Source organism: Garra rufa, chromosome 13, assembly GCF_049309525.1.
Source record: "Garra rufa chromosome 13, GarRuf1.0, whole genome shotgun sequence".
NCBI classification, from domain to species: Eukaryota; Metazoa; Chordata; class Actinopteri; order Cypriniformes; family Cyprinidae; genus Garra; species Garra rufa.
Window position 1 is genome coordinate 26,629,281 of NC_133373.1, and position 16,340 is coordinate 26,645,620.

General features: G+C 36.8%; 2 protein-coding genes and 1 non-coding gene across 4 annotated transcripts; all 3 read right to left on the minus strand.

The window, feature by feature from the left end:
- Window positions 1–3,718: 3,718 nt before the first annotated feature.
- Window positions 3,719–9,583, minus strand: rrm2 (ribonucleoside-diphosphate reductase subunit M2). 2 transcript variants are annotated; one of them, XM_073853173.1, is made up of 11 exons: window positions 9,431–9,583; window positions 7,918–8,018; window positions 7,633–7,698; window positions 6,664–6,810; window positions 5,945–6,061; window positions 5,733–5,866; window positions 5,397–5,491; window positions 4,834–4,967; window positions 4,626–4,730; window positions 4,410–4,523; window positions 3,719–4,258 (listed from the first exon to the last, which is right to left on the minus strand). In XM_073853173.1, the coding sequence occupies exons 2-11, from the start codon at window positions 8,008–8,010 to the stop codon at window positions 4,106–4,108; spliced, it is 1,158 nt and encodes a 385-aa protein (XP_073709274.1). In that variant the 5' UTR covers window positions 8,011–8,018; window positions 9,431–9,583; the 3' UTR covers window positions 3,719–4,105. The 2 variants fall into 2 exon arrangements, with proteins under 2 accessions (XP_073709274.1, XP_073709273.1); XM_073853172.1 differs by lacking the exon at window positions 9,431–9,583 and adding an exon at window positions 9,220–9,424.
- Window positions 5,566–5,700, minus strand: LOC141283937 (small nucleolar RNA SNORD94). Its single transcript, XR_012338303.1, has one exon. It is a non-coding gene; the product is annotated as a small nucleolar RNA SNORD94 (small nucleolar RNA).
- A 2,089-nt stretch (window positions 9,584–11,672) lies between the features above and the next one.
- Window positions 11,673–15,474, minus strand: klf11a (Kruppel like factor 11a). Its single transcript, XM_073816487.1, has 4 exons — window positions 15,346–15,474; window positions 14,213–14,458; window positions 12,486–13,350; window positions 11,673–12,409 (listed from the first exon to the last, which is right to left on the minus strand). The coding sequence occupies exons 1-4, from the start codon at window positions 15,373–15,375 to the stop codon at window positions 12,123–12,125; spliced, it is 1,428 nt and encodes a 475-aa protein (XP_073672588.1). The 5' UTR covers window positions 15,376–15,474; the 3' UTR covers window positions 11,673–12,122.
- Between the last annotated feature and the right edge of the window lie 866 nt (window positions 15,475–16,340).

Consider the following 16,340-nt stretch of genomic DNA (forward strand, 5'->3'; position numbering starts at 1 on the left):
CGCTGCTTTGTGGGAGGCCGAGTGGTCAAACAAAGCAAGCTACCAACACAAGCACTTTGACGGGGTCCTGTCTCCTTAAAAGGGCATGGAGGGGACACTGGATTTGCCTGTTTCAGACAGCTGCGCTTACCCAGTAGACCCCCAGTTGGAGAGTGGCAACTGTTGGGCCCAAATGCTTTTTACCATTCATTATATTGGGAACAATGGTTTGTTGATCAACCTGTTTGTGACATGACCCTGCTGGGCCATACCAGAGAGGGTGATGTGGATTATATGCTGGGTTGATGGCAGCTACAGTGTTTGCAGGGCCTTGTGTGTCTGAAGCACACAATTTAAGGTTGAATCCACTTTATGTTTTAAATGTAAGTGCTTAAAAGCTGAGTTAACATCCTGCTATTTCCATAACTCCAATGGCAAATGATAAAATGGCTAAAAATGGCTTTTTTACTAGAGAGAAAGAGAGGGAATTTCTTGCTAGTAAGCAAATATTATCATTGTTGTTACCTTAAACTTAATTTAATTGAAATACATCTGAAGTAAAATAAAATATACGTATTAGATGAAAAACTTGAACTAAAAACAAAACTTAGAAACAAACTGAAATAAGTTTAATTAGAAATACTGTTAAATGTATACACTACCAGTCAAAAAGTTTTTGAACAGTAAGATTATTTTTTAAAGAAGTCTCTTCTGCTCACCAAACCTGCATTTATTTGATCTAAAGTACAGCAAAAACAGTAAAATTCTTAAATTATTTTACTATTTAAAAGAACTGTTTTCTATTTGAATATATTTTAAAATGTAATTTATTCTTGTGATTTCAAACCTGATTTTTTTGTATCATTACTCCAGTCACATGATCCTTCAGAAATCATTCTAAAATTCTGATTTGCTGCTCAAAAAAACATTTATTATTATTATGTTAAAAACAGCTAAGTTTTTTTCAGGTTTCTTTGATAAACAGAAAGTTCAGAAGAACAGCATTTATCTGAAATAGAAATCTTTTGTAACAGTATAAATGTCTTTATCATCACTTTTGATCAATTTAAAGAATCATTGCTAAATAAAAGTATTTATTTCTATAATTTCTTTAAAAAAAAAGCTTTTTAATTATAGATAAATGCTGATCTTTGGATCTTTCTATTTATCGAAGAATCCTGACAAATTGTACTCAACTATTTTAAATATTGATGATAATAATAATAAATGTTTTTTGAACAGCAAATCAGCATATTAGAATGATTTCTGAAGCATCATTTGACACTGAAGACTGGAGTAATGATGCTGAAAATTTAGCTTTGATCACAGGAATAAATTACATTTTAAAATATATTCAAATACAAAGCAGTTATTTTAAATAGTAAAAATATTTCACAATATTACTGCTTTTGCTGTACTTTTGATCAAGTAAATGCAGGCCTTGTGAGCAGAAGAGACTTCTTTTAAAAAACATTTTTACTGTTCAAAAAATTTGACTGGTAGTGTAAATTTAACAAAGATAAATAAAAATATTTAAAGAAACAAAAAGCATGACAAAACTACAACAAATGACAGAAGCCTATGAAATGACTAAAATAAAAAATTTAATTAATTAATTAAAATGACAACTGAAAATACACAAAAAATTCAAGAAATTAATAATTACTAATAAATAAATGCTATTATAGTATAGAAAAATACTAAATGTAAGGTCCAATTCTCACTCTTTACTAACTTTTGTCTTAATAAACACCTAATTTGCTGCTTATAAATAGTTATAAAGGTAGTTATTAGGTTTAGGTATTGGATAGCCTTAAGGGATCTAGAATATGGTCATGCAAAATAAAGCATTAATGTGTGCTTTACAATTTGCAACATCAAGCAGCAAAAAAAGCTGTTTTGTACAGCTAAAAATAGCTGGTTGTGGATGAGACCAGAAGCCAGACACTTAACATTTACAAATGCTAGTTAATAGTGAGAATTGGTCTTTCAAAAAGTGTTACCGTAAGTGGTAGTAATAAATGTATAACATTTGTCAAAGGAATGTGTAAACACCAAAAATATGTAAATATAAAAAATACCTTAAAAGTAAAAACTATAATAAAATAATTGCAAACAAGACCTGTAAGAAATGCTTTTGTGAGAAACAGACTTAAGACAAGGCTTTCAAAAAACATATGCATTACTTTGGTGTATTTCTTTGTATATACAAGTGTGGCTGTTGTAGCACTGGGTTGTTTCAGTGATATAATGTCTGATAACAAGATCTGCTGTGTGTCGATGTGTCTGCTAAAGCAGCTGTTGTCAGCAAAGGACTCCTCAGAATGGACCGCTGACAGGCACACTAATGAGAAAACCCCATATAAATGATCCTCACAGTAATGTACATGTCCCTGAGTCAATCACTGTTCACATTCAGACACTCATATACAGCCTTAAGTAGCACGGGTATATTTGCAGCAATAGCCAATACATTGTATGGGTCAAAATGATAAAATTTTCTTTTATGCCAAAAATCATTAGGATATTAAGTAAAGATTATGTTCCACAAAGATATTTTGTACATTTTCTACCGTAAATACATCAAAACTTAAATTTTGATTTATAACATGCATTGCTTTTTTGTTTTTGCACCCTCAGATTCTAGATTTTCAAATAGTTGTAACTTCACCAAATATTGTTCTATCCTAACGAGCCATACATCAGCAGAAAGCTTATTTATTCAGATGATGTATAATCTCAAGTTTTAAAAAACTGACCCTTATGACTGGTTTTGCGGTCCAGGGTCATATATCTGCTCTGACTGAAAGGTATGTTCATAACTATCCCTCATTGTTTTTACAGCAGTGGCGATTAACTGACATGACAGTGACAGTTGTACCACAATCCAAAATAGAAATGCATAGCAAGGAAGATATAACGCTGGTTTTAGTAAGCACAAAAGAAAACTGATATCGGCATACGCAAAAACAAGCATATTTCTAACAATTTTGCTACAATAAAGCGTCAAACAATGTTAAACCTTAAAAGTTAATGTTGTCCCATGCAGAAACTGTTTTGCAACGTCCTGAGAGCACTTAGAGAATGACCGGCCACCAGCTCATACCAGGAGTGCCCTAGATAATGACTACTATAAATATATAGAGTGCTTTAGAAGTTTCCATGTCAGCAATGTTGTTCACTACAGATGTGCATAGAGAAAACCATTTAATCCACTCAGTGTACCAAAACATCAAGTTTAATCAAAGAGTCCATATTTTCACATGAAGCTGAAAAAGTTGCAATGCGAATTTTAAATGTTAGCCAGTAATTATAATTATTGTATCAAACAGAATTTAAACATGTAACACTATGAAAACCAGCCTCCAGTGAGTTTCTTGATTCCACCTACTTCAAAGTGAAAACAAAAAAGGGACATTTTGAAAGAGACTAGTTGAAGTCAGTAAACCTGCTCAAATTTGGGTCAATGCTATAAAAACATTACAGCAGCTGAAAGAATTTATTAAGCCAGTGTAGGCAAAGGCAGCCCAAACTTGTCAAATGCGTTTAGAAACATTTTAATTTTCTGGAAGTTGATCTGCACTGTATGTACACCTATATGGTCATATTATGCAGCCGTTGAAAAGTTAAAAGTACTTATGTCTTACCAAATGCCACTAAATCACCCCTTTTCTAAAGATAAGTAACAGTGGAACTTCAGCACCAATTATCAAAGACCATTTAAAAAAAAAATAATAATCCAAAACTTGTAGACAAGGCATAACTATTCCTGGGTGTTTCATAAAACAAATTTACCAAACAAGCCAGGCTTCAGTTAGTCTGACTTAGTCACTTGATTTGGCTCAGAATAAGTCATTTGGAAAACTTATTTTATACCAACACCCCCCAGGTCTTCACAATGCCCAGAAGGCAAAACAAATTGAAAATCAGCAAGTAGATTTGTTCTTTTTATTATTTAAAACAAAAATAAAAAGCCATTTAGTACTAAATCATTAAAACAAAGGAAAGTTAAAGGGAAAAATAAAAATCATATAAACAAGCTGTGAAAATAAGTGAGGATGAAACTCCTCAGAGTCCAAAGAGTTCATGGTTGATTAGTGTCCATTCAGGCACTCAGATTGAGTCCCTAAAAATCAGCATCCAGTCTGAATGTGTTATCTGTGGGTCCGGACATGACTCCCATCCGCTGATACTCGCCGACTCGCTTTTCAAAGAAGTTGGTCTTGCCCTCCAAGGAAATGTTCTCCATGAAGTCAAAAGGATTTTCCACTTTATATATCTAAAAAGCAAATAAAGGTAAACAAAGTTAATACCATCTGTTGAAACAAAGGCACATAAGCCTACTGAGCTGAGTTCAACCACAAAGACTACACTGCCACCATGTGCAAAGATGTAAAACTACACAAAAAGGAGGCACCAAATAAACCTACCTTATCAAATCCCAGCTCCAGCAAAAGTCTGTCAGCCACAAATTCAATGTATTGCTTCATCAGATCACAATTCATGCCAATAAGCTTAACTGGCAGAGCATCGGTCAGGAATTCCTAGGACGTTAAAAGACAAATTAGATTTGCCAATATGATGCATTTCATTGAAACTACAGTATAGCTCCTACCAAAAAATAAAGCAGTTATTAAAACACAAACCTGTTCAATCTCAACTGCATTCATGATGATTTTCTTTACTGTTGCTTCTGAAGGTTTGTTGACCAAGTGCTTGAACATGAGGCAGGCAAAATCACAATGAAGACCCTGTAAGGATAATGAGAATTAATATTAAAGCCACATCTTCAACATTTACACTAGTTTCCAAATGCATTCGACCAGTCTTAGGATGGGTTCTAAAAATAGTTACCTCATCTCTGCTGATAAGCTCATTGGAGAAGGTGAGTCCAGGCATAAGTCCTCTCTTCTTCAGCCAGAAAATAGAAGCAAAAGACCCGGAAAAGAAGATTCCTTCCACAGCAGCAAAAGCCACCACTCTCTCGCCTGAATACAAAAACTTCAATTAGCTCAAGCCACTTAAAGTGAAATCAGCAAAGATAGTATATTATATAGAAACCGTTTCCACCACTGAATTAAAAATAAATTAAATAAATGAATTAAGTTAAAATTGCAACTTTAGACCTCGTAATTCTGACTCACACAATTGTGAGAAATAAAAGTCAGAAACTCAGTTTTTCTTAGAACTGCAAAATATAAACTTGCAATTGCGAGTTACAAAGTAAAATTTGACAATTTCTCATATCTCACTTTTCTCTCAGAATTGTGGGCTATAAAGTCACAACTATAAGTTACAATAAAGCCCAATATTGAAAAAAAATATATATATATTTGCAAGTTCATCTCACAATTCAGACTATTACCTTTTATTTTTATTTAGTGGCAGAAAGAGACTTTCATATTAATACAACATACCAAATTGTGCATTTTTGTTACCAATCCAGTTGAGCGCCCAGTCGGCCTTCTTCTTTACGCATGGCATCGTCTCAATGGCATTGAACAGATATTCTCTACAAGACAAAATAAACTTCATTAGTAAGCGAATGACTAAATACAGAGATTGCGATTAACCAAGCATGTTTATGGAGCTCAGCCAATACGCGGTTTCATGCTGACGGCCTACAACCAGCTGACCACATGTCCACTGATCTTGAGCCGTCAACACTCAGCTGCCATTATCAGCTGATGTCCGTACCCCTGCGCATCTCATCATTGCCCCAAACAACTGCAACATCACACCTAATAGCTCACCTCTCTTTTGAATCTTTGATGTAGGTGTCAATCAACAGACTGTACATTTCGGAGTGGATGTTTTCCATGGCAATCTGGAAACCGTAGAAGCAACGGGCTTCTGTAACTTGAACTTCCTGCGTGAATCGCTCCACCTAAATGATCACAGAAGACAAGTGATAAGCATCAAGTGGCTTTTACATACATTTGCTCAAGTTTGCCTCTGAACTCACCAAGTTCTCATTGACAATGCCATCACTCGCAGCGAAGAACGCCAAAACGTGAGAGATGAAATATCTCTCCTCATCTTTCAAGGACTCCCAGTGCTGAAGATCTTTGGACAAGTCAACCTTAGAGAAAATTAAAACGCAAAACATTAGAAATACAGCAATCTAAAAACCAAAGTGAGTGTAGCAGCAGTTTTCAATGGTTAGTTTACCCAGAAATTACTACCACATTCAAGGCCCAGAATGATACCAAGAACATCAACAAAATGGTCCATTTAACATTAGTGGTTCAACCGTAACTTCATGAAGCTACAAGAATACTGTGCATCAAAACTAAAATAACTTTAATTTCTCCACATCATTTTGGAGAGTACTATGGCACTCAAAGGCAGTAGGGTGATGTGGAAGCAAAGAAATGGTTGAAGTTTTGTTATTTGCGCAACAAAGTATTCTCGTAGTTTCATATGGAACACTGATGTCACATGGACTATCACGGTTCTTAGTGCCTTTCTGGACCCTGACTGCAGTCTACAGAGGTTCAGAAAGCTCTCAGATTTCATTAAAAATCTCTTCATTTGGGTTCCGAAGACAAACGATAGTCTTATGGGTTTGGAACGACATGAAGGCGAGTAGCGACACAATTCTCATTTTCGGGTAAACTATCCCTTTAAGGTTGCATTTGGTGCCTTCTAATTTAATTTGGGGTATCAAATATTGAAGCTTACCTCCTCTGCAGTCCAGAAAGAGGCTTCTGCCTTCTTGTACATCTGCCAGATGTCATGGTACTGAATTGGGAAAATTACAAAGCGGTGGGGGTTGTCTTTCAGAAGGGGCTCCTCCTCCACAGCTACTTTCTTAGCTTTTGTCTGCTCCTAAAAAAAAAAAAAAAAAAAAAAAAAAAAAAAAAAAAAAAAAAGGTAAAACATAAGATACGGCCCAAAAAAAAACAAACAAAAAAAAAACACTATGCTGCATTTAACACTTAAATATTTACCATTTTGACCAATATGCCTGAAAAGGGTTTGTTGCTTTGGTCAGCATTTGCAACCATTTTCACATTACTGAATCTAGACGAACTCTATACTGAATCTAAATACCAGAATTACACTTTCGGAAAAAAACATTTAACGTTAGTTCGTTGCTTTGTAAGCGTGGATCCACAGAGGGTTTGATGCATTTCATTCATCGCTCAAAGAGATACTACTTCCGGTCTAGTTTGCCGGTAAAACAAGAGTGGTCTTCAGTTTAACCGCATAAAATGGGCAAGAAAATAAGGTGGCCATAAGTATTGTCATTCAGAATGGAAGTATTTTCCTATTTACACGCATGTTTACATATCAATTCTGCATAGCTTAACGTTACACAACATTAAACCAGAACGAACTCCTGACCCGCCAAAACAAGATAATATCTGATAAATTAACTGGCTCAAAACAAATTAATTCGCACTTTAATTGACCATATGTAAGGAACTTGACTAAGATTTGCTTTACCAGCTATTGTTTTTATTAAAAGCCAGGATAGTTTGGATGAATTAGTCCAACTTGGCGCGCTCTGACTCCGCCAAATTTCTTATACCACTTTAAAGACATCGCTTGAGAAATAACTAATCATTTCAAACTCTATGTATTTTTCATGCATTGATGTTGTAAATCCTGAAGAAACGTGCAGGGATGTAGTTAAAGTGAACTTACCTCTGAATCAAAGATTTTGCGCGCCGTTTTGGACGCCAGGATTCTGGTGGAGCTCAGACTGGGCGGCTGAGGACAAAAACAAAACCACCCATTTAGGATCTACATCATTTATGTAGATTCATCGTATTTGTCTTTTAGTTAAACAAAAGTAGTATTTTTAAAGTATGTATTGATCTAGACACCAAAACTTTAATAGTATCTCACTAACGTAACACGTTTTAGAAGTAACTGCACGCTATGAATATGAATATTCCTAAGAAAAAAAAAATAGACAAATAAACTTACCGTGTTTTCTTTGTCCACCAAGGACATGTTATTCATTTTCGCAGAAACGGCGTTTTCATTCTTGCTTTTCAGTGGAGAGCGCGTTGACATCATTGTTAAAGCTTAGAGTGTTAGGTAAAAGAGAAAACGATAAGTTAAAAGTTATATTTAAAATAAGAACAACTTCTAAAACAAAGTCAGCTACAAATAAATAAAACGAAAAGTATAAGTTTGAAGAGCTACAGTCCAGCTAGGGGGAAGAAAGAAGATGAAAACTGAATGCCGGGTATTCTTTTTATATTCGATTCTTGGCGCTCATTCTCAACCAATAGGAGACGGGCAAGCTTCACAGCTTTGTTTGGTCCTTTTAACTCTTTCATCAAGATGAACCAATCAGAATTCTCCAAGACCTCACGTGAGAGCTACGCCTCGCGGGAAATTCAAACGTGTTGGGGGATGCTAAGTGTTACACAAAACCTGTGTGCAGTTACACAAACAGGTTTAAAAAGGCGCGAATGTGAAACAAAAGCTATGTATTAATATCGCGTACAATTATTTTGTACAAAATATTTATTTAATAATATACTAAAGTGTACCGCATGTGTGTTCAAATTAATAGCCCACACAAGCAACCCTTACATTTACGGAAAGTAGTTATAGCATGTCTGTTTACCCTTAAAATTAATCAGTTGGCATCATTTGTAATTCCCTTTGAAAAGAATAAGGTTCATGAAAATGACACGTAGTGCCAATGAAATCACTCCTTGGTTTTACTACAAATAAAACTAAAAAACATGATTACTATAGTTAAATCATGGTAACCACAAATTAACAAAACATGGTTTTGCTACACTGACCCTAGTTTACCCATGGTATTTGTAGTAAAACTGATTATACATAATCAATACGCCAAAAAAAAACATTACCACTGTTTTACTATAATAAAACCATGCAAAATTTTGTAAGGAACTGCAGTCCGTCTTGAGTGGAGCTCCTTACAAAAAAATAGCATGGTTTTATTATAGTAAAAGATTCCACATTAAACAGCACACACTAAATATTTAAGTAAAACAACATCTCCCCTGTTGTTTAGGGAAAATACATCTTCAAAAATACCTTTTTTACAACGTTGCCACCACAAATCCAAGCCTATTTTCAACAACAAACCCCTCCCGAAAGGAATGGTTTGGCGCCAGATTTGAGTAAAGAATCATAAAATACACAACGGCAACCAGTCCAATCACCCAGAATCCACCCAAAAACCCAGATATTCATTTTTTATGGTTGATACAAAACTGTACATGTGATCTTTGAATTTACTACCTTCTTAAAATCATCCTATTGACGTGGCGGAAAATGATTAGTTTTTCTTCTTGTTTCTCTCGTCCACAAGTACAAAGATCACTTTGGGCATCATTAATTCATAAAGCATGCTATTTTAGTGTCTAAAAATAGATATTTTAAGTATATGTATTTTATTGGCGATTAAACATTACATCACAACAAACGATCAGCTGTTAAGCCTATAGCTCACCGTAACCAACCCAAAACACGAATTCCTACGAGCTTTGAGATTAATTCCAAGACCTGCAATAAAAACAATAACCCAAATTGTGTTAAAAACGCATTTTGCAAAAGACTTGCAAAAATTCTTTTTTGTTTTGTAACAAATTTTGAGGACGCGGGAGTCGACAAAGAACAATAAAAACGCCCAAGAGAGGTCACTGCTTGGGATAAAATACAGAATGTTTTTGGGATAATGCTCTCTAGTGGCAGGAGGACGATCATTACACATGTGATGTGTTCGTTTTGTAGCAACTCATCAAATAAAATGTGGTAACAAAGCAAAACATTTGTGTTAGGAAGAAAACGCTGCATGCATGTCTTCTTCATAATCTTCTATTTTACTTTCAGACGACATTATTTATTTAGTTATGAATGTAATATTTTTTTAATGTTTTGGCTGAATATTTCACCTCAAAATAAAGATACAGTTGTTATCAAAATTATTCAACCCCCTTGACCTGCAAGACATTTTTCTGCAGAGAACAACATTTTATGAAAACGATTCAGCAAAGGCATCTAAATTATTGGAGATTGTAATACACATTTGAGTGATTCTGAGAAAGTAAAGTTGATGAATAATGGAAAAAAATCTAATTGGCTCTAAAAATTCATGTTTAGAATTTTTCACTCACCAAAATTCAAATTTGGTGCAGAGACTTTTATTCCTTAAAACCTCAAATAAATGCTGCCTGTAAGTGCTTAGAAGCTTCTGCCACCTCTCTACTGCAATCTTGACCCATTCCTTGCTTGAAAAAGCTTCCAGATCACTGATAACCTTTGGTTTTCACATTGTCACTGCTTTAATCAAATTCAACCAATTTTTTTTTTAGTGAGAATGAGACTGATCCTTGAACTAAGCATAAGTAGATTTGGATGTATACTTTGTGGTGATTGTCCTATAGGAAAGTCCATTGATCATCAGCTTCAGTCTTTGCACCAAATGCATCATAATTCTTGCCAAAATGACCTAATACTTCAAAGAATGCATGATGTCCTTCATACAGTCATGATTTCCACTTCCTGCAAGAGAGAAACCCTCGTAACAGGACTAATCCATCTCCATGTTTGACCATGTTCTTCTGCTTATAAGCTTAGCCTTTTTTGCACCAGACATACTGCTGGTCCAAAACGTTCCAGTTTGGTCACATTACTCCATAAAACATTCTTCCAGATCTCCACAGGTCTATCCAAATGAATATTAGCATGTTCAGGTCAGGTCAGAGTGTTATTCGGCAAGATGCCTTAACATGAAGGCCATACTTATCTAGTTCTTCTTATAATGTGCATTGAAATGTTGGGTCACCTTAAGTCTTTGGCTGTGCATTGCAAGTTTTTCTCAGTTGCTTTGATCAAACATTTTCAAAGGTTTTCTGGCACAACACATTTAAAAACTAAGTTGAATAATTTTGAGTGCAACTGTATAATATTAATTTATTCATTTTTAGCTACTATGAAATCACCAAAAATTAAACAAGTCCTCGAACTGCCTCTAACGCTAAAGAAACCAGCAGGGGTCGCACCTTACCTTTATTAAAATTTCCCGTTTGCAAAACATTTCAAATGAATTGTCTGCATTTGCGAAAAGTTGCTAAAAAGCTATTATCATCATCATATATGACAAACAACTAATGGTCAAATGCGAATATGGCATAAAACTGGTTCTCCTCCAGATAAAAAGGTAGTTCACGAAATAATTCATCTTTGTGTTTTCTCATTTTGCGTACTTCTCACTTTGGTTTAGATAATCATCATTAAAACAGCAAAACTGTATTTTACAAAAACTTTTGTTTTTTTCTTTGTGTTCTTTATTCGTTTGGAAATATCGGTCAGTAAGGCAAATGGGCGGAGAACAACGCTTGTCAGTCAAGCTGCTGTTGCCATATTTACAACTCGTCGTCCTCTGTGATTGGTCGCGCCCCCTAACCGCTCCACAACGGAGCAATGTGATTGGCCGAGGTTTGTTACTGGGTGCTGTGGGGTGACAGTGTTGAGAATTGATGTTGAGCTGGTGTTGTGTAACTGTGTCGTCACAGCAGTCCAACGCTATGTAATGATTCTATTGTTTTCCGGTTCTACGTTTTGCACGTTGTGTAACACTTGATAAGCTGTTACGTATAATGTTTTTTTGTTTCGTAATTTCTAAGTTTAATGCGTTTTTTTAAGCGTGTAATGACTAAAAATTTATAAAAAATAAAACAAATAGAAACGAATTCTATATTCTTACTACAAATGTTTATTATTAAATAATATGGAATATTGCAGGTAGTATCGCATACAGGAATACTGTCCAATTAACAGAAGTAACATCAATAACATTTATTCATATATCAACAATAAATGCAAATTTGAATACACATTACATTCATATAGATAGTGATATTTATATACAACTATACAACATTATAAGTAACAGTAAGTAACAGATGAACTGATGCAAAGACTTTGGCAAAGGGAGTAAATACATATTGGGAGACATAACTTATATAAAAGTAAACAAGAATTCCTTATAAACAACCATGATTAAAAACAAAATCCAGTGCAATGTCACATTGTTTTATGTACGTGGATGTGTAGCAGCCTTGGTTTCTTGTGTTTCCCCTGTTAAATGGTCAGTGGGATATTGTCCTGAGGTGACTGAGGTGAGTGGTCTGAGTCTCAACCTAATTTGAGGCAGGAAGAAGCACACTAAGGGGCATGGAAGATGGTGCTTGGGAAGTGGCCATTTTGTTCACGTCACGAACTTCGTTAGGCCACGCTGTGGACCTCTTGGTCGTCATATGACGTCGTGCGTGTTTGGTCAGGTGGTCGCTTCGCATGAACCGACGCTCGCAGACAGGACAGACAAACTTCTTTTCACCCGTGTGCGTCCGACGATGTCTGGACAGTTCATCCGAACGGGCAAATTTTTTGTCACACCCCTCCCAATGGCAACTGAAGGGCTTCTCACCTGAGATCGAGAGGAAGATGATCAACAAACATGTTTATGAGAAGAAAAACATATTGTCCACCAAATGGATACAAACCTGTATGGGTTCTCAAATGAGCCTTCAAGTGAGAACTTTTGAAATAAGTCTTCTTGCATCCTTGGAAGTTGCAAACGTAGTTCCGCCTGCGTGAGAAGTCTGACTGTGTCACTCCGCCACTCTGACCTGAGGGAACGTAAACCGGAGCAGGTGCCAAGGGCAGGAGCTTTGTGTTCCCAAGCGTAACAACGCTCTGCTGGCAGGTGGAGGAGTGGGATACCTGAGACTGCGGGACGACAAACATCACAGTGCCCTGAGCCACAGGTGAGCCCACCAGAAGAGGTTGAGAATGTGGAAGAATGGGCTTTGATCCCGAGGCCTGCATCTGAACTGGAGTCTGAACAAATGCGGAGATGATTCCAGTCTGCCCATTAACAGGAAACACCTGACAGAGCACTGGTGGGCTGGATATGGGCGACGGAGGAACGGTGGACTGTGATGTTGGGATAGCAATGCCCGTGGAGTGAGGGGAAGGAGAAGTTCTCTCAGTTTCTGCAGTGTCACATGGGCTACTGCAGCTTTGCAGTTCTGCTGTGAGGTTGGCAATTGGCTCTGTGTGCTGTAGAGGGATTTCTGTGGAACATGGCTTCTCCTGCCCTGTGGTTGGAATGTTGTGGTTCACAGATCTGTCAGCGGTGTGCCGTATAACGCTGGTGGCTCTGTGAAGTGAGGGCTGTTCTGTCGGTGGAGTTGGGTTAAGCAGGACTGTGGTGCTGGGATGAAAGTTGACGTGACAAGCAGCCCTGTTGGTCAAGGCTGAGCAAAGTCTGGGATGTGGTTTGAGACCTGAGCAGGCCACTGAGGTACTGAGAACCGCTGTACCTGAAGTTTCCGCAAAGCTTGGGCTATGGGGAGGGGTCATGCACTGTTGGAGAAAAGAGATTTGCATTGAACATTGGGAATTGCCTTTAAGGCTGGAGTATACTACACTATTGTACCCACATTTTTGGCCTGGACAAGTTGACACTAGTTGTCGAAAAATCACAATCAGTCAGATTTTGGCCAGTTGTGTGATGGACAGACTGTGATTTTTCCATCTAGTGCCATTTTAGCCCAAATGTGACTACAAAACCAGTCTTAAGTAGCACAGGTATACTTGTAGCAATAGCCAACAATACATTGTATGGGTTAAAATTATCAATTTTTTTAAATGCCAAAAAAATCATTAGGAGTTAAAGTAAAGACCATGTTCCATGAATATATTTTCCTACCGTAAATACATAAAAACTTAATTTTTGAGTAGTAATATGCATTGCTAAGAACTTCATTTGGACAAATTTAAAGGCGATTTTCTCAATAGTTAGTTTTTTTCACACCTCAGATTCAAGATTATCAAACAGTTGTATCCATACATCAATGGAAAGCTTATTTATTCAGCTTTCAGGTGATGTATAAATCTCAATTTCAAAAAATCGACCCTTGTGACTGGTTTTGTGGACCATGGTCAAAAATATTGTTTTCAACGACTGGATAGTCTAGTAGTATATGATGTCCAGTTTTTCTTTGCAACCATTTTCAAAGTCTGCAAACGTATAAAATTTGTCTGGATTTTAAAAGTCATGTAGTGTATTCTCACTATTAACTACACTTCCTCTTTCAATATGATTTAGGCCATAACAGCTTTTGCTTCGGCAGCATCCCCAAGCCTTTTTTGGAAATATGTATTTATAATGCTCACTAAGATCTAGTCCAATTTCTTTCTTTTTTTTAAAATAAGAGTCGCTCACCAGTGATGAGAGGGAGACCAGATCTTTAGGGGACTCGTTGGGTTCAGGCTGCAGTGGGAGAGAATCGCAAGAGTCTGAGGTGGGCGTCAGTGGGCGAGGCTTGTGCGTCCTCTGGACCCAGGAGCTCATGCACACCAAAGCCTCTGCAGCCTCCAGGTCATTGTATTCCAGAGTGGAGGAGCAGGACTTCTCACTGTCATGCCTGTTTCTCTCCATCATCACCTCACAGATGTCCACAAGACTGGACTACGGATTGGAAAAAAGCACATTTGTCATTTTAATGCCACATTGGGCTCTCAATAAAGTCAATGTAATTGCATGATACACAATAAAAGTGACAAAATGGGCGATGTTTGTCATGCATCTGCTGTAAATAGCTTATGCCATTCATAAGCAAAGAAAGGGGCCCCAGTGCTGGTCGACTACACCCACCCAGAGCCTCGCATAGCGTTAACCGTGAGCTGCTGGGAACCTCCCATTGCCAAATATAGATTTAAGAGTGACGTGCACCCAACCAAAGCGCCATGTGAGTATGCCATGCAAAAAGTATCACCCAAGGGTGGTAAACCATATCAAGACATATTGCACTAAGGTTACTCTTTTTGTCATAACGGAGGTCTTATGATATTCCAACGTGTTGGAAACAATGCACAACGTTGTTGTAAAAACACAAACAAACAATGCATTCTATATAACTGACAATTTAATGCCAAAATCGAAAAGGGAACTCAAGAACCATCAGGGTTCAAATAAGGTCGCTGGCAAATTAAATAAAGCATATATATGATGACAACAGTTTGAACGTAACATTAAAGTAGCACTGCAGCTTAATGCAGGAGGGAAATGCACAACAATGATTGCGGCAAACGGTTTGGCATTATTTAAATAAATTAAAGCAGTATAACACAAAGAATGTTGTTCGTTGCAAGTGTCAAGAAGATAAAATATGTTTTATCTTTATAAACAAAAATGATAAACATTGCTCTGTTCAATAAGCAAGAAATTATTTCAAATGGGTCGCAAGTTACGGCCAAAGCGGATGTCATTAGTGGGTCAATGCGCAAAAAGCACTTTGGCAAAAAAAAAAAAAAAAAAGTAGCAATAAAAGCACTTTGTCAATATAATCAACTTACCCGGCCGGAGTCAGAAGCAAAATTCAGCATATGTGTACGTCTGTGGAAAGCAACGGGAAGACAGCTGTGATACGAAGCCTCTGCACATAAGTCTAACCACTTTTTACAGCAAGGTTCAACCTCAGCTGAGTGAATCAGAAGCGCAAAAAAACAACAGAAAGAAAAAAAAACAGAAACAAAATTCAGAGCACTCTGGCGGGTGGTAACATGTTACCAATCAAAAACAAAGGTGTAGCTGGAACGGACCAATGGGAGCGTAGGCAGCGCGTGATCAGTACGTGATCGCTCGCTGATTGGCTGAAACGGGGTGCGTGGCTGTTGGGGGGCGTTACAGAGGAGTCAGCGGTGTCAGAGTAAACCCGATGAACCCGGTGCTCGAGAACTGGGGGAAAGGTCGGCGCGGCGAACGAGCGGAATCGTGAGATACTCGCACGCGTCTGGCTAGCTGTGCCAGTGGAGTGTGGCATGCGCAGACGGGAGCGCGCTGAGTCCACAATGAAGTACGTTGAGCCAACGCCTGCATTCAAAACAAATTTTTAAACAAAGAAGCTAAACTGTATAGTACATATTTTACATGAAATATGGCAATTGTTTGATTTCTTATGGACAGACTGTATTGATTTTATAATATAAACTGTCGTCATTATTGTTTAGTAGCTTTACGCGACTGGTGCACAAAGGGGAAACGGGGACACGGTGAGATGCTGCTTATGAAACTAACAGCATACAATGGAAATAACGAATAACAGCTGTGTTAATAATGAAACAACAATAATAGTAGCAATATTAATATCGAAATAATTATTCAACATATTTGCTTAAAAAATTGAGCACTTTAATAATAAAAATAATATATATATATATATATATATATATATATATATATATATATATATATATATATATATATATATATATATATATTGTGAGATTATGTTTTTCCTGTCAGATCTTCCCACAAAGAAACTGTTGTCACAAGCGCGGTCCGGAAATCA